Genomic DNA, 23,526 nt, shown 5'->3' on the forward strand with positions numbered 1-23,526 from the left:
AATCATCATGACAAAAGCCATAAGAAATCACTTTAAATTACAATAACGGATTGAAACAAAGATTGACCAGGTTTTAGCCTAGTACAACTTAATCAATTCAAACATTGAACAGAATAACAAAGTTTGACAGCATTAAGCAGCAGCTAACTACTCTGATCAGATAACAATGATATATGAAAAGACGTTTCAAAACAATTACAAAGCACATGAGTGGAAGCTTCAGAGTTGCAAGCAAAAGCATGGCCATGACCCTCAAAAGCTTTCTCCTACTTTTTATCTTCATCTCTGGCAACAATCTTGTACTTCCCACTTTCCTGTTGCTGACAAACAAAAAACTTCTAATCAAAACTTAGCCCTACAAATACATACACAACTAAATAAGATCAGCAAAAATTTATTTGATACAAATCTTACCCTTTCCCACAATTTGGTATGGTCATTGCAGAAACCAACAACGATACCACCAGTCTTCTTGTCTTCACGATACTCAATACAAAGATCTTCCTTCAACCCACAAGTAACATGAAAATCCAACTGACATCTCATCTCCGAGCACTTGATAACACAACCGCGTCTACTCTTACACAAATAACACCTATCTTTCCATCTCTTACTCGGCACCTCACTACAACAGATCCCTTCCCTTCCTTCAGGATCCTCAAAGTAAACTTCCGGCACAAACAAAGCGCAAGTGATGTGAGCCCATCTACCATCATTTGTGGGTTTCATCGCTCCGCCTTTAGTTGTGCACAAGCAGCAAGAGAGAAGCTTCTCTCGATTGTTGGATGAGATACACTGACTACAAAACCAATCACCTTCTGGTATAGCCTTAACTAGAGGATTCCCATAACAAGAAGCATGAACCATCAAATCACAACCATCACAGAACACAATTGGATTTGATGGTTCACCATCTGTACTTTGACATACAGCACACATAGTCCCATCTTCATCTTCTACTTTTCTATCTTCTAGATCCAAAACTTTCCCATTACCTAGAGGATCTATGTTCTCCTTATCATCATCTTCTAGTTCTAGACTCGATTCAACCATTAGAGTTGACTTTTTCGCTACTGACTTCTCCTCAACAGAAGGCTTATACTCAACATTCAGATCAAAAGGCGAAAAGGGGTTACCGGAGACGGAGAGGAGATCGGGATCAATCGCCCAAATCCTTTTCTTAGCCGGAAGACAACGATAGGTGGGGTTAGAGTTCTCGCCATCGTCGTCGTAATCAACTCGAGCCTGCTTCCTCTTCTTCGCCGGCAACTGTGACGGCTTCGCCTCCGGTAGGTTCTGTTGAGCAGCTTCAAGGTCTCGCTGCATCATTCTATATCTTTTGAGAGGAGGTAGATCTTGATACTGAGCATCCATGGCTTCTAGTTTCAGATCTCTGGGTGTGCTGTGTGTGGTGAATGAATGAACAGTCGTGAGATCTCGAAGAAATTAAAGGCAATACGAAAATTATATTTGCCCGCCAATTGTTATGTGTGCGCCAAATTTCTCAAATTTGTTCTGATTTTTAAAATTTCGTTAAAGAAAGCTTCTTTGTTTCTTCGTTTCAATTCAACCGAAAATAAAATTTTAGACTTACCCGCCAATTGTTATCAAATGCGAGGGAGGTGATATCTTAGGGCCTTGAATTCGCCCTATTTAAGACCTTAATGGGCTTATTTTTTATAAAACAAACTGTGGGCTTTCATGTTTTTCTTAATTAACAACTAGCGCTGCTGAATATCGCTTGTTCACAATCATATGATCATCATCCCCAAGAGTCAGAGTAAAAGTTACAAAAAGTAATTTCATGAGTTGCCGGAAAAATGGACGACTTTTTCATCGATGTCCTTGTTGTCCTTGTGGCGGCGGTTGAGGCTGCTGCTGTTGCTGCTGCGGATCGTAGCCAGCCCACGCAGCCTGTGGTCCGTAAGGAGGAGGATAATAGCCAGCAACGCCTGCTTGTGCCTGAATCACCATTGTCATCATATATGAGCACAATACCTTTAGATGTCTACAAATGTATGCACCTATAACTACAGGGGATTAATAAAGATAGTTGTTGTTCAGTTAAATGTATGAACCTGTCGTTCAGTCACAGGTTCTATTGACTAGAGCTCATATTGTTGACTCGAGATTCGTCTAATAAATCGATTGATCCAGTCTTCTTTACACTTGATTTGACTTGTTAGAATTTAGGCTGTACTACTGGCTACTGAAGTTCCGGTTCATGTCCAAGGACCAAGATTCAAAATTCAAACTAAGTGTGAAACTAGACAGAACTATGGTGAGTTCAGACAAAGCATCTACTAAAGCACAGGCAATATTGTCTTCTAGGTAATAACTAATAAAGAGATTCCCACGGGAAGAGATCAAAGCTGTAAATTTATAACTTACTGGATTCACGACATAGTTGGGTTGATAAGGATTCACAGGATACCCAGCCTCAGGATTTCCATAGCCACCGCCATAGGCAACTCCACCTGATTAAAAACATGTTTTTGCTTAACATCGGTATATGCATTCAACTGTAGCTCGACTGTATATTGCTAGTAATTATTTTCACCTATTACTTGTGCATCGAATAGGCACTGTGATGACTAATTAAAAAGGTTTGTGATTATACAAGATTATCATACCAGGATTCCCAAAAGGGCCAGTTGCATGAGCTCTCGACTCTGAGTTAGCAATCTCTGCTCGAAGCTTCTCCAGTTCGCGAGCCATTGCAACTAATTTATGCTCCATAATTTTGCCGTGCTCGTAATTTTCCGCGTACCCTTTCTTCTCATAATCAATAGCCGCTCTACAAAACAGAAATCACATCATTACATATTAACATCAAGATGAAGAAAGGCAAACCATAAGAAGAGACTGATCTAACCTAGCTCTTTGCAACTCTTGCTTTGTGTTCTCAATTTCTGCAGTTAGTGTTGGTATCTGCTGCAAATCTGATGTAAGTCTAGCCAAATCTTGAGTCATCACATGAACCTGGCTGGTAAGTTCTTGCCTACCCGAAGTTAAGTCTTTAATATGCACACGGATCTTTTGAATCTCAGCTCGCATAGCGTCAACTTCACGCAATTCCATTTCAGATCGCATAGATTTATCATACATCTCCCTCATCATGATCTCTTCCTCACCTCTCAAGGAATCAATGTAATGCATCACTCTTTGCAATTCGTGCTGAGCAACTTCAAGTTCCTGTTTCAGGGCGATATGAATTGCAACCACCCTCTGGTTATCAGCAAGTAAGCCCTGAACATCTTGGTTCTGAGCAGCAAGACGATCCTCCATGATAGAAAACTGTGGAGGAAGACCTCTTGCATCAACTCTGAATTGAGTTTCTCTACTATCATCAATCATAGAAGGATGAGGTGGAGGAGGCACTGTTCCTCCTCCCAAGCCTCTAACGAAAGGTGGTTGATGAACCGGAGCTTGTAAGCCACTGTAAGACCCACCTTTCATCGAAGGAGGAGGAGGTCCTCGATTTCTACCAGACATTATCTTAGAATCGTTCCAAACTGCTAACAGAAACCAAAACTCTCAAGGCTCAAAAGCTACAAAACTTCAGAAAGCCTTATCCTCAATAAACGGCAACGGAGTCTCAACAGTAAGCAGAAGCGCAATTACAATTCTGGAGAGCTCTAAAACGAAAAGGTCTACAAACTCAGAATCACGAACTGACCTTCGACGACGCCCAACAGAAGCTTTTTACACAGGAGAAAACACAAATTAGGGTTCCTGATAAAACACCTTGTTATCAAATCGGGGATCGATCAACTTAGAACTCTTCGAAGAACGCTCGCGCAACTGTAGGAAGGAACTCGATTGCGTTCAGATTAATCAAAACTTTCAAAATTCTAATTTCGCCGGAAGCCTCCTATAGAGCGGAGAAGGTTCGATTAACACTACATAGTGGCTTTCATTGGTAACACGTTTTGTCTACAAAATAGGCGATGAGAAACTTATTGCTTTTAACCGGGTGTTATTATTTAACCGCTCAATTAAATTCACCGAGTTGTTTCTACTATCTTTCTTAACCATTTTCCATTTAACCGTTTTCTCTACAACGAATAAAGAAAAATTTACCGTGTCATTTGATTTGCCAATCGGACCCGGTTAAATTTAGTTAATTAGTCCTTCTATTTTTTGTATTTACAGTATTTATCTGTTCAACTATCTTGATCTCATTTTTGACCCATTTGTTTCGAATTTTTAAGTCTACTCCTTCATCTTTAATTCGTGCATGGTACCACTACTACCACAGGTCCACACCAACAAGAACATGAACAGACGACGTTATGTGGCTCGTGATGTCATAAACACCATATGTCCCCACTAGCTATAACGTGATATAAGATTCCATAAGATATACTCATACAACAAATCATTTAATTAACCTTCATATCGTCAAAAGATAAAGAAAAAAATCAATCAATCCAAATTTTGACTATCTACCTTATAATAACAAGTTCTTCATTCAATTTTCTAGCAAATTTTGAACCAAAATTTAACATTAACTCTTAGCTTAAGGTTTACACACCTTTCCAGAACCTTACAATCATACAAAACGTAACAATCCTACGACTATAATAACAAATGATACATTTAATTTTTTCTATGAAGCTATTAATTTGGTTAGATTCCGTTACGTAGACTACAACGGGTAAATTTAATACCACAATTACATCAATACTCAAACACAATGAAGCGTCAAGGTGAGAGACGAAATATTCGATTGATGGGTAGATAAAACTATAGGTTATAAATATCATAATGATGAATAAACCTTTAACGGTGGAATTCACATGAAGCTCACCATTATCACCTATATACTTTGCTCTCACTACAACTGAGACCACCTAAAAAAGACCCTCAGGTTTAACAAAAATGGAAGCCTTGTGGAACTTGGAGGAGAAACTTAAGCTAACAACGAAAGAAGCAGTTGCGATCTTGGTCGGAACAGCGGCTGCAGTGACTCTACTCTGCATAGCCGCAGCGTTTCTCAACCGCAATTCTCGAGGGAAGCAAGTAGCAGACGCCGAGTGGGCGTTCGAAGCAGCGGTTAGATCTAGAGCTATGGAGGAAAAGAAGATATGTAAGTGGAGCAAAGTGAAGAGAACGTTGATGGGTTCTTTTTGTTGGAGCTCTGCAGCGAAGTGGATGGAGATGGAGAAGCGGAGGCCGCCTCCGTTGCTTGCTGCTAAAGAAAGGAGTCTTAATGCGGTTGATCCAGTTTGGCAGCGACCGATTCTGATGGGTGAGAAATGTGAATTGCCTCGTTTTAGCGGCCTTATATTGTATGATGAACGTGGCCATCAGCGTCATCATCCTCAACTTCAAGAACAAGTGAGTATTAGTTTACTCCCTATCTATATTAGTTGTTGTTTTTGGTCAGAGAGATGGATATATGAAAGTTCTTGTCATTGCTGTTTTGTAGGTAAAGCAGAGTTCTATGGTAAGAACAACTTTGAGAGATTTGCTCTGACAATGGTTTTCTTTGCAAAGAAGTCTACTGAAGTTTCGTGTACTACAAGTTAAAACCGCGATGAAAGGTCAGAAAAAAAGAAAATGTTTCTGTAAACAATGTCCTATGTGATGTAGATGCAAATCTTCTTTCCTTTTTTTGTGTGTTCTTGATTGCTTGGAGGGACAAAAGAGAAGCTTAATCTTATTATGAACAAACTTTTTCCTACAGATAGTTGAATTTTGTGTGTGTCTGTATTGATTGCTTGGAGAGACAAAGAATGTAAAATTCTTATATGCATCTACAGAAAACAAGCATTATATGGACATTGTTCTTCAAACTATCAACCCACCAGAGATTTACATCTCAAAGAAACAAAATCTTATGAACAAACAAATAGAATTTCATGAAAAAGGAAAAAGAAAAAAACAAACAATATATGGACACAGGTTCTTCAAATTGACCCACCATAGATTTGCATCACACAAACAACAAAACTCTCACACCAGTGAATCTGTCATTTGTCTTCAGATCATCTTCAGCAAATGAGCCATCAAAACTGAAAAATAACTCCATCCTTCGATCATGACCAGAAGCCGAGAGGATAAACATCTTCGCGCCATGAGAGAACGAAAGCCGGTAGATATAGTTACAAGAAGCTACACAAAAGTAGACAACAACAATAACAACAAAGAATCTTGATGTCACCACATCTCCTGGTTTTTTTTTTCCCCACAGTAGATTTGCTTCTTTGTGCTAATTTCACACGTAAGAAACAATCAAAGGCTCTTTTATTTCTTCTGCTGTCGAATTCCTGTGGTAGTAACAGTACAAAGCCAGCTGCACTATACCAAGAATGGTTCCTATTCCATTTGGTGTCTGAATAGGGACAGAAACAAGAAATTTTGTTAATACTGTAATGAGAAAAACACAGATTGCAATAGCAATTGTAGTAGAGTTACTTACATAAACAAAGGCGTCGCTGTTGAATAACCCGTAAAGGAAGAAGGAAGCGCTCATCAAGAAAGTCGATAGAGAGAGATAAAACGGCATAAACTCAACGCTCTTAGTCCGAATCACTAGGTTCTGTAAAGACAAGACAAGTCAGGCAATCGAAGAAAGCTGCACATTTTGGAAAGATTTGTTGACATTTTTTTGGGAACTTACAATAACAAACAAAGGTGAGGCAAACATCGAGACAAGAGAACCGCAGCTCAAGAACCCGACAAAGTACCATCGTGTGAGCTGGTCAGGTATCTGCAAACTTCCAGCTACAATCACTCCAACCACAGCAAACACCACAAAAAGCAAACCAAGCATTCTCATCTGCCATGATCAAAACTTTACTTAGAGGAGTTACAGAAGATAAACAATTTTTTACTGTGAGTAAAAAAAAGTAGAATCAAGTAAAAGAAACCTTGTTCTTCTTATCGGTATGCAAGATGAAGAGGATAATGTAGCAAAGCTGGAAAGTGGCTCCAACAGAATTGACAGTCATAAGCATGGCATTGCTGTGTGATATGAAAGGTGTGCCATACCAAAGGCAGATTAAGCAGTTCAAGAGAGCGTAAATGTATGGTAAACCCGAGAATTGCTCGGTAGATTTGTTCCTCATGATTCTCCTAAACGTTGGCCTGAACAAAAAAAAAAAAGACAGATATCAGTGAAGTCCATAGATCAAGAAAACTTGTGTTTAATACAACGAAGGAGCAAGTGCCACTGTATCAATAAGCGAAGAAGAGAAACTCACGTTGGTGAAACGAACAGCCCAAATGCAAATATATTGCCTGAACACAGAAGAGCAATGAAACAGTGATAAGTGATAGTAAATTGCATCAACGCTGTTTCTACAAAATCAGGGATTTCTTGAATTCTCCAAGAAAATTGATCAGAGACAACATTTTGGTTCTTATTAACGTTGTAACAGTGCCTAGAAGTATAAAAGTTTAGACCAAAAATGGCCAAAGAAATATACTGAATTGGGGATATTCATAGAATGGAACCTAAACCAGATCTGGTCACATACTTTGTTAAAATAAAAATAAAAATAAAAAATGGAATTTAAATGTTGAATATTCCCCAAAATTAGCTTAAATTTAACCCCCAAAAAAAAAAGTGAATAGATTGAAGTTAAATTACCTGCGATTCCGGCAATATCTTTACACATGGATAAAGACCCATTGAAAGCAAAGACATACATGAGAGAAGCTTCTCTGTCTTAAATTCTCTGGTTTTTCTTTTCTTGCTCTGTTCTTGTGGACACGCGGGTTAAAACGCCAAACAGATAAGTAATAGAAACTGAGATTTGTAGAGAGATTTCTTCTTAAAGAAATGAAAACTGATAACCCAGAAACCAAAAAGAAGACTTTCTTTAAAAGGTAAGGAGCAAAACACTCAATGCGTACGACCTATATATATGCGGTCCAGATTTGGCTTTGTCGACTGTTCTTTACTATCTTACAAAGAAAAATATTTTTTAAAAAAAAAGTGTCGAAAAGTTTATATACTCAAACAGTAATTTTTTAAAGAAACTTGATGTTGGACTAATAGACATGGTTGAATCCATTAATTATGATGTGGTGTAGAAGGTTGAAAAGGTTAGAAAAATCATGCATAAGAGAGACAGTTATTAATTGTGTTCTTTGTGGTAAGCTGTAAACATTGCTTCCCGTCCACATTGATCCCCCCAGCTTGATTTGTTTTTTTCGATATTGATCTCCACTTTTGTTATCTGATACTTGCTGACCAATCATTTATTTGATGTTTGGATTGAGTTTTTTTTTTTTATTAGCTTTATTTTGTGGTCTACGTTTGACATTCTTTCACAAGAAGAACTTTTTTTTTTTTTTGTAAACGATAGAGAATAGAATAATAATTAACATTTGGTGGTCGTGTGCTCTCTACTTCAAAGTTCAAACAAGCTGTCTTGGGTCGTGGTGCATGTGCCTCGCGCTGAGTCACTCATCGTAATCTTAAAACCCTGAGGATGCAAAATCTAATGGTACACGTAAATCACAACTTCTCTTACAATTTATAAGTTTTTATTTGTCTTTATCAAATATAAAATACAAAAATATAGATTTGTAATCTCCAATGAGACACGTTAATTACACTTTTTTGACTAGTTGCATGTTTGTTTTTTCCTTGTGAGAGAACAACTCCCATTTGTTTTCCAGGAAACCAAACCATCATAATCTTAATATTATTTTTTTTGGTGAAAAAAGGCAATGATGAAAGATTAGAAGCATCATAATCTTTGCCTCTCATCTGGTCAACACGTTCCCTAGCCTAGCGATCGAGACGCTTAATATTACAGTTAAGAAACAATCATTAACGTTATGTGAACTTATTATCGATCGGTGCCGTATATGTGAACTATAAATTTATAACATATTACGTTAGCGAGTGAATGAATACAGAAACTGTATGTTTTTTAAAAGATTGTTTAGAAACCCCCACCCAGCTTGTGAAGAAATTCACGTTATCCAATAAATCTTTAGTTTTTTTTCTTAAACAGAATACTGATTGAATAGTTAAATATTAAGCCATGTCACTGATGACATATGTTAAAGGCGAAGCCACGCGATCTGTTTAACAAAGCGTGTAATCAATATTCATATCTTTAAATATATTACGCAAGTATTTTGTGTAATATTAGGTTATATAAACTGGGACACGTTTGTTCATCATTACGCAGACTAGAGCATGGAGAATGCTGATTTTATTAATGTTTTAACATAGATCTTAGGATATATATATAATAATTATGTTTGATAAAATATTTGAAATAAAAAATGAAATATAGTCACCATCGCCAACCTATGCAAAACATTTTATTTAAATATTACATGAGTTATCTAACGCCAACATTATAATAATTAAATGGTTAAGCTTATCCAGTTATCCAATTTAATTTCAAAAAATTATTATACGTTTCATATTTGGGGTGAGACGGTGAGTACATTTATAATGTTACGTAAGATTTAAGAAGTATCAATTGAATTCAACGAGAAAAACACGTGAAATTAAGGCAAAAGAAAAGTCATTAAGGAGACTTTTGCGATTGGTTATCATTTTATTGCCGTGCACTCTTAATAACGTCTTTGGTTTTTAAAATGCTTATAGCCATGATAATACTATTTAATTAAACGGAAGAAGAAGAAGAAGAAAAAAGCAATAAAAATTAAAAATTTGTCTAGTTATAATCAGGACCTTGTCAAATTAAAAATTTATGATTGATGAATTATTGTCTTAGAAAAAGTATGAGAGGCATAATAAATCGATGGATCACATCAAGTAGTAAACGTGCAAATACTTTGCCTCTCGCAATCTGTTAAAATACATGTGGATGAGGATTGATACGTAAAAGTTGCTTAAATGAACACAATTAATGTCGTATCTTTTATCACATACACAATAAATGTGATTGCGAATGCGAGAGTCGTATTCGTATAGGCCCAAATCAATAAACAAGGCTTACTGGCTACTGCTAATAGGCAAATAACTAAGTCTAAGATCTAATAAATCGGCCACGTAAAGCCAAGCCTCGTTCATTTTCTAATCAACTTTAGTGATCACTGATCAACCGAAACTTTTGCCGTACAAATTAAAGAAGCTAACCTGATGGCTAATGAGGAGAGCACCCTGGCCTCTATGTTATATACTCCCACAAATGTTGTGTTTCATCCCAAAGTAGTTAAGCTGTTGTTCCGATTTTTTTAGTTCCTTTTCTAAATATGCTAATGTCACTCAAACACTTCATGTGTGAGTGAATGTGGGCATGTGGCAATATCTCAACTAAAAATCTCACAGCAATTTTCGTAAACAAAATTTAAATTCTTAAATTAAATAATAGAAAACATAGGGGGAGGGGGGAATTAAACTCACAAGTTAGAAAACAACAAAATATATAAAGGCATAGTTTATTGTTGTTTGTTTTTTTCGGTTTGGTTGGCTCTCATGGACGGAGGTATTTGGTCTGAAAACATGGTTTCCATCATTTTAGTCCAGAAGTCAACATCCTTGAGTTTCAGCTCCATCTCCTCAATCTTCTTCTCCACCTTGTTCAGCTTCTCTTGGGTCTCAAGATCCTTATTTTCGTATAACATTGATGGAACTGCTGAACTCGCTCTGACATCGTCCTCCATTGACCCAATTGCTAACGTTCTGTCTTCCTTTGTTTGAACTTCCTTAGAAACCACAAAATTATATTTAAAATATAGTTAGATAATAGTTTTATAAAATTAATGTGTTGTTACCTCTTTGTAGATGGCATCTATTTCAGTTTGGGTGGGATGGTTTGACTGGACGGAGTCATCGCCTACGGCTTGAGACATATGAGTTTGTCTCTCCTCCTCCTCCACTGCTTTGCACTTCTCAACTAGCAACTCAGATCTTTCGTGGATTTCCTCTATGGAGGTGACCGTGTCAAGGGGTTCACCAGTCTCCTCGTCCCACTTTAATTGGGATGAGGCATAAGTGCCACTTATGTCGATTGTCTTTAGAATTTCATACAAAACAGAAGCAATTCTGCGTGCGTTTATCATCTTCTCTCGCTGACTATTAAGATAAATTTCCATAGGTCAGTACTGTTGGCTCCCTCATAATTGAACTATAACTAGCAATAGCTAGTGATCAGTAGATTTTTTTATTAATTTTTTAAAAGTCGAGGATACCTATCATCCAAATTGAATGCTGCACCATGTGTGATAATGTATTCCTTGTAAGCATGGTAAACACGTTTGATTTCCTTAATATCATTTATCTCCTTTCTTCTTCTCACAGTAAACTCATCATCCTACAAGGAAGCAAAGAAGACAAACAACAACGAAAACTAAACAAAATCGTGTGTGTTTAGAAAATTCATGAATAATCCAGAGAATATAATGGCCCAGATTATATTTATATGATCGGTCATATACTCTAATTAAACGTTAATAACTTTAACAAAATCATAGACTTAATAAACGAGCTAGAATCAGTATCCCGGTCTACTATTGGATGACTTGCCTTCTCAAGCCCTTGAAGAAGAGAGTTTTTGAACTGCCGTACACCTCTTCCGGTGGAACTACTGTCAATGCGATGAGCTTCCTCAAAAGTATAAAACCGGCCTGCCACAAAAAGAAAAATAAAGATTAACATAGAAATTATTATGAGTCTTTAAAACAAGAGAAAATTCAAAAATAGTAACCATAATTGACCTAAACGCTAGGGAAGACGAGAGTATAACTAAACTCACAAAGATAAGCAATACGAGGTTCTTCAGACTCAACCAAGTTTGCTACACGAAGAAACCTTTGAATCCCTGAGGCTAACGTCTCCGGAAGCTTCTCGCTGTGATAGGGCTCCCAAACATATTGTTCATGAAAAGTGAGGGATCTCGTGAACTGGCGGCTGGTCGGGGAATCTTCCGGGAATATGGGATCCATATCAACAAAAACATCGGAGGGATCCACGGGGACGATTTCGTGAGACATATTTGGGAGACAAAAGCTTATTGTTCTATTGTTTTGGTTAGCATGGGTGATTGATAGGTGGAGATGCACGGAAACGAATTATATAAAGCGCCAATTACTTAGCGAGGTGGGTCTTCATGGCAGGTAAAGAATATTTAACTAAAGTGTAAAAGTGAAAATGACGTTTGTATGCTATTTGCAGGGATAAAGTGGTTTCCTAGCAATATATTTTTTCCTAGCAATATTTTACACTTTTTACAACAACAAAAGATACCAACGTGCATCGGAAAAGATATAAAAACAAAAACAAAAAGTGTGTTGAGTGTCAACCAAATCTTAATAAAATGAATTGGAATATAAAGCACATATATACTTGATGTGCATATGTGACTAATTCTTAGTCATTAAGAATATACGTACTTAATTACCAAAAGACTTTAACACATAACTAGGCTATCCAAAGATCAAACCAATTTGTTTTAAAACAAAACAAAGAATTGTTTTATTTATTTTTATAAAAACACGAGATTACAAATACTCGACGTACGAGTCGATGTCTAATGTATAGATCACTAGTGAAGTTTGATATATAAATGCTAGTTTCGTAGTTTGTACTAAATAGACATGCATGCGTATACGAGTCCTGGAGATGGTGACTAAAGAGACCATGGGCCGTGGGTTTATGGGCTTTATATTATGCTTTGTAAGCAAAGCAAGTCGTATCTACTACTCTACTGTATGTCTGTATATTATTATTATTATATAATTTTTTTCTTTTCTCATTTTTGTTAGTTAACATGTACAGTAGTAATTCACTCACATTGTGTTTACAGTTTTAGAGGCTTTTACTAATGATATAAAAAACTGATTTTTATTATATTAAAAAATAATACTATTTATGTTTATAAATTATACAAAAAAATGGTAATACATGCAGCATTTAATATAGAAATTGTGAAACGGAAACTTATGCGGACAAATAGAAATTTCTACGTAACGCTATATTACCGGTTAATCAATCTATAAATGATAGTAGTAGCAATAAATATCAGGTGAAATAAAAAAGGAAAGAAACAAAAATTAAAGAGAGAGAGAGAAGCGTAATAAATGGCAAATTAGTCATTTAAAAGTCGCCCCTGGTTCTCCGTAACTGTCTCCTCTTCTATTTGGTTCTTCTCTTCCCTCTCTTTCTTCCTTTCCTTTCCTTCTTCACTCCTTTATTTATATATTTATATATATATCTTCTTCTTTCCCCCATTGATCTCTCTCTCCGTCTCCACGATTTTTTCTCCCTCTCTCTCTACTCATCTCCGGAGATTCTTCAAAGCTTTAGATTCATCCTGATCTGAATCGATCCCTGTGGTACGTGAACTCTTCTTTTGCTTTCCTATTTCTGTTTTGATGATCTCTGAGCTTAGTTTTTGAATGTACGTGCTCTTGCTGCGTTTGATGCGATGTTCTCAAGTTTTTTTATTTTCCTCTCTTCGGTTTATGATTTATGATGCTTTCTCATCGTTTTCATTTGGATCTGCTGCTCAATCTTGGGAGATTTTAGCTTTATTTGATTGCTATACATTTGATATAGAAGTTCTGGATCTAGATCTGATCATTTTTAAATTTCGGTAACAGCTCTAGCTTTTCGTGATAATGGCATGGTTGTAGTTGCTTAATGAACTGAATCACGGTGGTGAATAGTGGTGTTTTTCTAAAAAGGGATAGATCTGAATGGTTCTGCTTAATTGCAGTCTATCTGTTTGATTAAATTACATTTGGAATTTTGCTCGGGTCTTATGTAACTTTTGTTCTTGGAATGATCGTGGCAAGATGGGAGTTCTTTCTTTTTTATGCAATTTCATTGTTTTTGATGTTGCAGATAATTAAATTTTCACATTCACATGGCTACTTATAAGCCTAAGAACATCCTCATCACTGGGGCTGCTGGATTCATAGCATCCCATGTTGCCAACAGACTAGTTCGTAGTTACCCTGACTACAAAATTGTTGTGCTTGACAAGCTTGATTACTGCTCCAACCTCAAAAACCTCAATCCTTCTAAATCATCTCCCAACTTCAAGTTTGTCAAAGGAGACATTGCCAGTGCTGACCTCGTCAACTACCTTCTCATCACTGAAGAAATCGACACCATCATGCACTTTGCTGCTCAAACTCATGTCGACAACTCTTTCGGTAATAGCTTTGAGTTCACCAAGAACAATATTTATGGTACTCACGTTCTTCTAGAAGCTTGCAAAGTCACTGGCCAAATCAGGAGGTTCATCCATGTGAGTACTGATGAGGTCTATGGAGAGACTGACGAGGATGCTTCTGTGGGAAATCACGAAGCTTCTCAGTTGCTCCCTACCAACCCATACTCTGCAACTAAGGCTGGAGCTGAGATGCTTGTGATGGCATATGGTAGATCGTACGGGTTACCAGTTATAACAACTCGTGGGAACAATGTTTATGGTCCTAACCAGTTCCCGGAAAAGTTGATTCCTAAGTTCATCCTGTTGGCCATGAATGGGAAGCCTCTCCCAATCCATGGAGATGGATCCAACGTTAGGAGTTACCTCTACTGCGAAGATGTTGCTGAGGCATTTGAGGTTGTTCTTCACAAAGGTGAAGTTAACCATGTCTACAATATCGGGACAACGAGAGAAAGGAGAGTGATTGACGTGGCCAATGACATCAGCAAACTCTTTGGAATAGACCCTGACTCCACCATTCAGTTTGTGGAGAACCGGCCATTCAATGACCAGAGGTACTTCCTTGATGACCAGAAGCTGAAGAAATTGGGATGGTGTGAACGAACCACTTGGGAAGAAGGACTGAGGAAGACAATGGAATGGTACACTGAGAACCCTGAGTGGTGGGGCGACGTTTCTGGAGCTCTGCTTCCTCATCCACGGATGCTGATGATGCCCGGTGACCGACACTCTGATGGCTCCGATGAGCACAAGGAATCTGATGGTAATCAGACATTCACGGTGGTTACTCCAACCAAGGCTGGTGGTTCTGGAGACAAAACATCCTTAAAGTTCCTCATCTATGGGAAGACTGGTTGGCTCGGTGGTCTTCTGGGAAAACTATGTGAGAAGCAAGGGATTCCATACGAGTATGGAAAAGGAAGACTAGAAGACAGAGCATCTCTAATGGCGGATATTCGCAGCATCAAACCAAGTCATGTCTTCAACGCTGCTGGTTTAACTGGTAGACCCAATGTTGACTGGTGTGAATCTCACAAAACTGAGACCATCCGAGTCAATGTTGCTGGAACTTTGACTCTAGCAGATGTTTGCAGAGAGAATAATCTGCTGATGATGAATTTTGCCACTGGTTGCATATTCGAGTATGACGCTGCACATCCAGAAGGTTCAGGGATTGGTTTTAAAGAAGAAGACAAACCGAACTTCACCGGTTCTTTCTACTCAAAAACAAAAGCAATGGTAAGATACTATCACATAACCAAACCCATCTGATCCTCAATCTCTCAAAACACTTTCCATAAAAATTCTCTTGTTTCCATTTTTGGCAGGTCGAAGAGCTCCTAAGAGAATTTGACAACGTGTGCACCTTGAGAGTGCGGATGCCAATCTCCTCTGATTTAAATAACCCGCGTAACTTCATCACAAAGATCTCACGTTATAACAAAGTGGTGAACATCCCAAACAGCATGACCATACTAGACGAACTTTTACCAATCTCAATCGAAATGGCGAAGAGGAACCTAAGGGGGATATGGAACTTCACCAATCCAGGAGTGGTGAGCCACAATGAGATTCTAGAGATGTACAAGAGTTACATCGAGCCGGATTTCAAATGGTCCAACTTCACCTTGGAAGAACAGGCTAAGGTCATCGTTGCACCACGGAGCAACAACGAGATGGATGGTGCCAAGCTCAGCAAAGAGTTTCCAGAGATGCTTTCCATCAAAGATTCTTTGATCAAATACGTCTTCGAACCCAACAAGCGGACGTGAAACACACACACTTCCTCTCTCTGTGTTCACTATATAATGTTTCTACTTTAATTTGATTTGATTTATCATACGATTCATTTACTCTTTTGCATTTTACGACTTACATGTAGCTCTTCTCACATTCACAACACATCTTTGTTTACATTAATATTTTTACACAGATCAATTAATTTGAGTTTACTTTACTGTCATTCTTGATTCCTCATTTCCTAGTGCTGTTATAATGAAATGTTTGTTTCCATGTCAAGACAAGGAAAAGGGTTGCAGACAGAGAATAAAGAAACAAAAATGACTGATTTAACTTATTTCCCTTTGCTTTTAAAACTTGAGGATTCTATTTGTTACAAGAACAATATCTCTCATATGTTGTTAATCTTCCTAACGCATAAATAGAAACTGCAAACTCAAATGCAAAATATATTAAACCTCTGTACTTTATGTCCCCATCTTTGCCACACAACCATACAGCATTTTGCTTTCTCTTCACCACCTTTGAGAACTATTGTGTGACATTACATAATCTGTTCATCCTACCACAATTGAAAAGCAATAATGTTCATGTGTATTGCGAGATAAATAAAAGACTTCTCATTCTTAATAAAGATGTAAAAATGATGAAAAAAACGGTGGAAGAGAGGAACAGAAAGAGCTCAGTACCTTGAATTTTGTTCTCTCTTCATAGAGTCTGAGGGTATTGTCTAGATAATGGTAGCATTTCTTGGCTCGTTATAAGATTTAAAAGCAGAGTCAGTAGGAGTTGAAGACTGACTGGCTTTTGAGTTCTTATAAAGGAGAAGAAGACTTAAATAGAGTTTGGTATTGTACCTTCTGTTTCTGTAGACAACCAATCATGTGCACAGAACAAAGCCTGTCTAATATCAGGGTTTAAGGAGCTCTGGCTATCAGCGATCATCGGTGTCCCAGAGTTAAATGTTGAATCAGGCGCAATGATTGATATCGGTGTCCCCAAAATGTCACGTGCCATCATAGAGAGGATAGGGTATCTCGGTGTGTGGACCTTCCAGTAATTCAGAATATTGAACTCGCCACTACGGGGGAAGTTCGGTTCAGACAAGTACTTGTCCAAATCCGATGTTGTGTTCTGGTTCTGAGAAGTCTCATGGAGAAACTTATCAAATCCTTTCAATCTGTCTCTAGTGTCCATAGCTCTACCTAATCCCGAGCCAGAGAAAGAAGAGTCTTCACCGACAATGGCTGAGCACATGGAATATGCATCAAGAAGCTCCTTGACACCATTCGACACTTCCTTGATACGATCCAGAGCGGTACTGCCATAGATCTTAGAGTAGTAATACTCTACCAACTTCATCTTATATCGCGGATCCAATATCGCAGCGATTGCTAAAACAAGGCTACATTTGTTCCAATACTCATCGAATTTAGCCTTCATACTTGCTGCAAGAGAACTCAAGAAATTGTCCTGGTTCTTGCACCACTCGATCAACTGGATATGGATATCACACATCTCAGGAAAGTATACATTTGCTGTCGGGCATTTGTTTCCTGAAAAGTCAGAGGCAATATCGAATACAAGTTTAAGATAACCGGTAACGTATCTTGTCCATTCCCACTCCTCATCGGTTAGAGATGAATCAAACCCGTGATCGTGATCACGTAGATGGCAAAACGCACCCTTGTACTCCAGTACGGTTTCAAGCATCACGTAAGTAGAGTTTGAGTTAACAAGAGAATCAAGAACCAAGATCTTGTGGGAGTTGATTCCAGCGAGTTGAGCAATTTCATTGAACCTTACTTGTGCTGATTGTGAGCTCTTGACATATCTCACACTTCCTCGAATCTTTTGGATCACATCTCTCATAGCCTCCAAGCAATCTTGGACAAGAGAATTTAGAAGATGAGCGGCAGATTTCAACTCAAACAACTGCCCGTTGATTAAGATCTGGCTGCTCTGAGACATGTGGTCTTTAATTCGCAGGACAATCTCTTCATTAACAGAAAAACTGTCAAACGTTACAGCGAAAAGCTTGCTCTCAAGCCTCCATTCAATCAAACATCTGATGATTACTTCGGAGAGCATGTCTTCAGTATGAGAAGGATCCAAGGTGATAAAGTTTAGAACATTCCTGTGTAGCCTCCATTCCTCATCAATATAATGAGAGGCCAAACACACATAGTTAGCATTATCCCGTGAAGACCACATCTCCACTGAAAGATTGATCTTGCCGTACAAATTATTCAGAGTGTGCTGCACCCTCTGCTTCTCCCTCATGTAAATCTCCATACATGAATCCTCAATTGTGCTATTTGGCACAGCTTCAAACAACGGCTGAAGATTCCTAGCAAACACTTTGAACCCAACATGATCAACCATGGCTAACGGATAACCATGCATAATAATCATACGTGCAAGATCAACCTGACTCCTTTCTTGACTGAACCTTCCTCCACTTCCTCGGCTTAGAACCACCTCGTCCCTACGTTGTTCCTGATCGAACTTAGGTCTGAGATACTCGTCTTTCGGTTGACCCTCATCAAAACTGATAGTAGCAACAGTAACTGGATTCTCTTTCTTCCTTCTTTTAGGTGTCAGCAACTGAGACATGTCATGATTGGTTCTTTTGAGACACCGCATAAGATGGTTCCGAAGATGAGTTGTCCCGCTGTTGCTGGAACCACTGAGTTTCTTATTACACTGAATGCAAACAGCATAGCACACATCAGCCTTTCTCACCCTCTCAAAGTAATTCCAAACAACAGATGTCAACCTCTTTGATTTCTGCAAGATGATCTCATTTGATTCATCCATCACACAAAACTCGTACCGCTGCTCCACCAAAATCCCCTATTCATTGATTAAAACAACATAAAATTTAAGACTTTACAATGACACTGAGTGTTACAAAGATCATCTTAAAAGCACTCATCAACAATAGCATTACACAGTTATATAGCTTTGATCAAAACAAAAAAAAGATTCAACATTGCAGCAGAGATCATATCATATAAAACCTGGATACGCCACATTTTTCAACAATATCACAACATACATAAATTGAATTGAATGAAATCAATCAAAGCTAAAAACTTTCATACACTGAAAACAAAACAGAACCCTTTTGTGAAATTTGCAAACAAGGCAGAGTTTTTGATACGAAGAAATTAGCCAAGAAAGTGAGGGACGAACAGAGCAAAAGCAAAAGGTTTGAAATTGAGGCACCTTTGTTTATAAAAAAAAAAGGCCGTCAGAATCTGTGGAGACTAGAATCGGAGGATCCGAGGAGCTCTTTTAAGGGTTACGGGTGGAAGAAGCTGGATCGAAGTATTATCAGATCCGATGGACGATTTGGGTTTTAAAGACCCGGATTTAGGTGTTCCGGGTGGGTTAACCCAAAACAAGAAAAACCGGATCCGATTCAGGATCCGAATTAGATCCCTGGTTCGTTAATATTTGACAAGTAACGCGGCCCTTGGCGTGGTTGGATAGATCTTGTTCCCGATCCGATCTCAATTAATCCGATATTCTAATTTTTATTTGTTAATCAAAGTATAATTCAAAATTAAAGTCGTCTGGATTAATGTTTAATTTAAAAAATTGTGTGATTAATAAGTGATAATTATTATCAAATCACATTATGGGAATGTATGCTTAGGTAAAGAAAGAATTTGCAAAAACAAAAATGAATTACATGGTGTTTAGTACGTTTTATTTTTTTTTGCTGAAATGCAAATATCATAGATATGAAAAGTTTGGTTTGACAACCATTACAACATTGGTTTCCTGGCAAAAAAAGTGGAAAACAGGAAAGCAATACAACTTCTGATAAAAAAAACCACAATAACAAACTCTTAAGGATCAATCCTTTATGAGCCACCTAGCCATTAGGGTTCTGAAACTCTTCTTGATTCTCCTTGCCATAATGGAGTTCTTGATTTCCCTATCGATGTCTCTGAAGAGCAGCGAGGGTAAAGTATGAACCTGATAATGCACCACGTTTAGTACGTTTTAGAAACAAAATGTTCTTGTTTAGGCGGATTTGATGTATTTTTATCAATCTTTTCCTCCTCCATAAATTGAATCATTCCATAAAGTTCTAATTTTTTTTACAATTGCGCCTTCATTTCATTGATTTAGTAGAAGAATATCAAAAAATGTCTCAAGGCCAAAAACTTAGCTACAACAATAACTACTTAAACCATCACAAACTACTACTTCAACAAATAACTTTTACAAAACCACACATACATATTATATACACAAAATAATTCATAATCTAGCTTCTTTCGCATAACTCAATAAGAAAAAGTTATCATTTCTCTCATTCTCTAGCATCTTTTCAATTCAAGGACCGCGTTGTTGCATCCACGAAGGAGGAATGCGATCTGAAGTCATTGGACTAGCCGTAGGAGGGAGACTTCGAACATTAATGTTAAGAGGGTATAAACGATACTCGATATCAAGCTCTCTACAAGCTTTTCCCACTTCCTCTAGTAATAGGCCTCTTCTTATATACCTCTCTCCCATGTCTTGATGATTCATTCTATGTGTCAACCACACCGCGATTTTCACACTATTCAAGTTATCCATACTTAGGAATACAATCATAGGTGCTGGATACCAATAGTCCTTCTTGTTGTCTACATAACTGCATGAAATTAAACATACGAATATTAATGTTAAGAAACCTTTACATTCTAGAAACTTGGGTTTAAGTATATTATTTAGGACGGTTTAGGGTTTAACTAACCTGAGTATTCTTTGTTTAATAGCAGCTATCTTTTCAGGAGGAGTTGCTATATGGATACAGAACTCGACCGCGTCTCCCATATCAGGACTTCGGTAATAGTTAGCTATTGGCTTTGTGCCGAGAACACTATTCGGGTATATGATCTTCTGATTATCATATCGCAAGAAAACAGTCGTCAATATGTTCATCTCCTCCACGACCAACTGATACATAAACAATTAATATGTTAGAACAAAGTCACGATATCATTATAAGCAAATCAATTTTATATTATATTAGGGAACAAACCTGAACACCGTCGATTTCGCAGCGGTCACCGACATCGAATGGGTGCATAACGAAAAGGAAAATGATAGCTTCGAAGATGGTTTTGCATGAGTTTCCGAATACAAAAGCTACTAGAAGAAGCTGAGAGCTTAAGACTAGCAAGAATCTGGTTGTGGCGATTCCTAGTATAAGAAGCCAGATGATTATGATTATAATGCCAATCAACACGTTGATTATACGGTGAAGCCTATTCACTGCAGTTTTTGTATCGTTTAAGGTCAAAGCCAGAGCCCTCCGTTCTCTAAACGCCTTAACCTGTGAAGAAACCACGAGATTAGATAACTCTGTCTTCATGAAAAAACATTCTTGACATATATCGAAGTTGAAACTTACCACCCAATTCTTGAGGCAAGACTTGCTGATCTTATGGCTCTCTGAAACTCCTTCGAAGAGAGCCATAGCTCTTTCAGACTCCTCTTCACATAGAAAACGCAAGAAGTCTTCCAAATATATGTACCTAAAAACCAAATTAAAAGATCCTCTCAATTAGTTATAGCTGAAATCATATTAATCAAGAACTTTGAGAAAATTATAGCTTTATATATACCTTGAACCAGGCTCGGTGACATTGTGGAAAATCTTTCTAGCTGCACACTTAGCTTCGTACTCGCTTCTTATTTGAGTAGCGTCTTCCTCCTCCTGAGTTGTGTCCTGAATCTTTTGATCCAAAGTAGAAAGAGCGCCTTTTCGTATAATGTTCATCAATCTCTTCATGTTCCAAGCAGATACATTCTTTGTGTTCATTCTTTGCAAATGATCAATCCTTATCCCTTCGCTATCTTCTCCTTTCTTGGAACCAAGCCGAGTCAGCCCAGGTCCTCTCCCGACTTTCATAAAACTTTTAACAGTCTCCTTTAGAGCTGGAGGCAACTTAGCTCCAGCTAATTTCTCTAAGATTTTAACATCTTCTGTTACTTTTAGCTCCTCTTCCTCCATTCGCTGAATCTCCATCAAAGGAGGACCCGAGAGAGTCTCAATCACGTATTGAGTGAACAACGACTCCTGGATCCGATCAAAGTAAGTGCTCATGTGGAACGACGAAGCAAGAACCTTAACCAGAATTGTTTTAACCAACCAAATGATAACAGCTACAAGCAAACATACCAACACTCTCGTCACGTACCGAAGCGCCGTGCTCCGAGTCTCTCTTTCCACTTTCTTATCGAACAAGAAATGCCAAGCGAGCAACACTAGCCCTAACCACAAGCAGTTTTGAACAGATTTTCTCACACCGTAGACGAAATACAAAACCCTTTTCCTCCAAAGGAAGTTTTTCTCGACCAAGAAGACAATGATTCTCACTATCCAACTCGACACTAATCTCCCACATATCAAGACCAGAACCGTCACTTCCCATTTCCACAAATCTAGCTTCCACCATGTCTTGCGTTGCAAGCTATGTACGGTTAAGCTACATACCAGACTGGTGATTATGAGAACTAGACTTATCCATTCAAGCAAAAGCCATATGCTAAGTTTATCCCTTTTGTACTCCTCCGGCAAGTCCTCGTCTAGAAACGGATCTTCCTCTTCTTCTTCGTCCATGATCCCACCGCGACCTGGAGTACCGGCTTTAGGGCTTTTCCCAAGAAACCCAGATTTAAAAATCCCGGATCTCCGACCGGACTTCATCTCTGTTTTGTCAATCGCCGGATGTTTCGGCGTAGGAGGATCCTGCAGTCTTGATTTAGTCTTGTTCCTACTCAGCATCGGTTTATTCGAACTACACTTCACAACCTCTGCTTCGTCTCTGTTTCGTCCTTCTTCGTCGCTACTTCCACCAAGGGATATTCTGTTCTGCCTCCGTCTCACAGCGTCGGCTTTAACTTTGGTCGTGAACGGAGAAGAAGATTCAGAAATCGTTGATAAGCCATGTCGCGGCGTGTTGCTTGTAGTTGCAGCACGTGGCGGCGTGTTGCTCTGTAGCTCAGCCATGTTAAGCTCAACATCAAGAGAGATCTCGTCTCCTGAAGCTCTCTGCTTGTGGAGGAACTGCCTAATCAGCTTCGACGGCGGGTCAGATAACTCAACAGACTTATGCCTCCGCTGCCTGAAATGGAAACTGCCGCCGTCTTCGTCGTCGTCGTCGTCTCCTTTCTTATCATTCTTACCCTTTTCACCATCCCAGAAATCATAACTAGATTCTTTCCAAATAGAACCTCCCTCAGCATTGCTGCTTGACCCTGTAGCACCACCGACGGCTCCACTCTCTTGGCCGTTGATGTTCACGATGAAGTCCCGCCGATCAGTTGAATCGACGGCCGCCATGATTCGTTAGAATCTCACAAAGGCAAAAAGCCTAGATTTTCTAACGCAATTATTACCGGTAGAAACGGAGAGATGTTTATTTTATTTTTATTTTTGTTTTTTTTGGAAAGTTCATAAGAGACGAGTGACAGTGTACGATACGATCGAAGAAGAAGATGAGGGTGAGAGGTAACCAAGTGTAGTAAATGAGTGCAAAAAATAAAAATAATAAATGTTATGAAAACAAAATAGCAGGTGTATTTGGTGATAATGAGAAAGCCGAACAAAGCTTGTTCTCATGTATCAACGTGTAAAATTAAGTTTTGTTGA

At 38.3% G+C, this 23,526-nt stretch overlaps 8 protein-coding genes across 12 annotated transcripts; 2 read left to right on the forward strand and 6 right to left on the reverse strand.

The window, feature by feature from the left end:
- Positions 1–20: 20 nt before the first annotated feature.
- On the reverse strand, positions 21–1,406 carry LOC17890939 (protein Jade-1). Of its 2 annotated transcripts, none has more exons than XM_006299107.2 (2): positions 415–1,406; positions 21–314 (listed from the first exon to the last, which is right to left on the reverse strand). In XM_006299107.2, the coding sequence occupies exons 1-2, from the start codon at positions 1,372–1,374 to the stop codon at positions 267–269; spliced, it is 1,008 nt and encodes a 335-aa protein (XP_006299169.1). In that variant the 5' UTR covers positions 1,375–1,406; the 3' UTR covers positions 21–266. The 2 variants fall into 2 exon arrangements, with proteins under 2 accessions (XP_006299169.1, XP_023642114.1); XM_023786346.1 differs by having other exon boundaries at positions 21–320.
- Positions 1,407–1,652: 246 nt separating this feature from the next.
- LOC17890929 (protein FLX-like 1) lies at positions 1,653–3,930 on the reverse strand. Of its 2 annotated transcripts, none has more exons than XM_006298047.2 (4): positions 2,876–3,930; positions 2,634–2,797; positions 2,392–2,477; positions 1,653–1,962 (listed from the first exon to the last, which is right to left on the reverse strand). In XM_006298047.2, the coding sequence occupies exons 1-4, from the start codon at positions 3,493–3,495 to the stop codon at positions 1,834–1,836; spliced, it is 999 nt and encodes a 332-aa protein (XP_006298109.1). In that variant the 5' UTR covers positions 3,496–3,930; the 3' UTR covers positions 1,653–1,833. The 2 variants fall into 2 exon arrangements, with proteins under 2 accessions (XP_006298109.1, XP_023641675.1); XM_023785907.1 differs by lacking the exon at positions 1,653–1,962 and adding an exon at positions 2,035–2,209 and having other exon boundaries at positions 2,876–3,929.
- An 819-nt stretch (positions 3,931–4,749) lies between these two features.
- Positions 4,750–5,691, forward strand: LOC17890896. Its single transcript, XM_006298631.2, has 2 exons — positions 4,750–5,343; positions 5,435–5,691. Exons 1-2 carry the CDS (start codon positions 4,885–4,887, stop codon positions 5,480–5,482), a joined length of 507 nt encoding a protein of 168 aa, XP_006298693.1. The 5' UTR covers positions 4,750–4,884; the 3' UTR covers positions 5,483–5,691.
- A 72-nt stretch (positions 5,692–5,763) lies between these two features.
- LOC17893580 (bidirectional sugar transporter SWEET2) lies at positions 5,764–7,895 on the reverse strand. Its single transcript, XM_006298392.2, has 6 exons — positions 7,601–7,895; positions 7,212–7,248; positions 6,879–7,095; positions 6,629–6,787; positions 6,428–6,547; positions 5,764–6,340 (listed from the first exon to the last, which is right to left on the reverse strand). Exons 1-6 carry the CDS (start codon positions 7,659–7,661, stop codon positions 6,224–6,226), a joined length of 711 nt encoding a protein of 236 aa, XP_006298454.1. The 5' UTR covers positions 7,662–7,895; the 3' UTR covers positions 5,764–6,223.
- Positions 7,896–10,254: 2,359 nt separating this feature from the next.
- LOC17893924 (putative callose synthase 8) lies at positions 10,255–11,990 on the reverse strand. Its single transcript, XM_006298000.2, has 5 exons — positions 11,700–11,990; positions 11,471–11,571; positions 11,137–11,258; positions 10,720–11,020; positions 10,255–10,650 (listed from the first exon to the last, which is right to left on the reverse strand). Exons 1-5 carry the CDS (start codon positions 11,935–11,937, stop codon positions 10,384–10,386), a joined length of 1,029 nt encoding a protein of 342 aa, XP_006298062.1. The 5' UTR covers positions 11,938–11,990; the 3' UTR covers positions 10,255–10,383.
- A 1,170-nt stretch (positions 11,991–13,160) lies between these two features.
- Positions 13,161–16,073, forward strand: LOC17892580 (trifunctional UDP-glucose 4,6-dehydratase/UDP-4-keto-6-deoxy-D-glucose 3,5-epimerase/UDP-4-keto-L-rhamnose-reductase RHM3). Its single transcript, XM_006297088.2, has 3 exons — positions 13,161–13,278; positions 13,790–15,362; positions 15,452–16,073. Exons 2-3 carry the CDS (start codon positions 13,812–13,814, stop codon positions 15,893–15,895), a joined length of 1,995 nt encoding a protein of 664 aa, XP_006297150.1. The 5' UTR covers positions 13,161–13,278; positions 13,790–13,811; the 3' UTR covers positions 15,896–16,073.
- Positions 16,074–16,170: 97 nt separating this feature from the next.
- On the reverse strand, positions 16,171–19,197 carry LOC17893067 (zinc finger BED domain-containing protein RICESLEEPER 1). 3 transcript variants are annotated; one of them, XM_006297080.2, is made up of 4 exons: positions 19,095–19,197; positions 16,721–18,719; positions 16,553–16,612; positions 16,171–16,425 (listed from the first exon to the last, which is right to left on the reverse strand). In XM_006297080.2, the coding sequence occupies exons 2-3, from the start codon at positions 18,681–18,683 to the stop codon at positions 16,572–16,574; spliced, it is 2,004 nt and encodes a 667-aa protein (XP_006297142.1). In that variant the 5' UTR covers positions 18,684–18,719; positions 19,095–19,197; the 3' UTR covers positions 16,171–16,425; positions 16,553–16,571. The 3 variants fall into 3 exon arrangements, with proteins under 3 accessions (XP_006297142.1, XP_006297141.1, XP_023642585.1); XM_006297079.2 differs by lacking the exon at positions 19,095–19,197 and adding an exon at positions 18,971–19,071 and having other exon boundaries at positions 16,171–16,416; XM_023786817.1 differs by lacking the exon at positions 19,095–19,197 and adding an exon at positions 18,971–19,071.
- A 775-nt stretch (positions 19,198–19,972) lies between these two features.
- Positions 19,973–23,522, reverse strand: LOC17892882 (mechanosensitive ion channel protein 5). The gene is made up of 5 exons (XM_023786314.1): positions 21,497–23,522; positions 21,283–21,406; positions 20,911–21,204; positions 20,623–20,825; positions 19,973–20,520 (listed from the first exon to the last, which is right to left on the reverse strand). Exons 1-5 carry the CDS (start codon positions 23,215–23,217, stop codon positions 20,217–20,219), a joined length of 2,646 nt encoding a protein of 881 aa, XP_023642082.1. The 5' UTR covers positions 23,218–23,522; the 3' UTR covers positions 19,973–20,216.
- Positions 23,523–23,526: the final 4 nt, after the last annotated feature.

Source organism: Capsella rubella, unplaced genomic scaffold (genome assembly GCF_000375325.1).
Source record: "Capsella rubella cultivar Monte Gargano unplaced genomic scaffold, Caprub1_0 scaffold_3, whole genome shotgun sequence".
Lineage (NCBI taxonomy): Eukaryota > Viridiplantae > Streptophyta > Magnoliopsida > Brassicales > Brassicaceae > Capsella > Capsella rubella.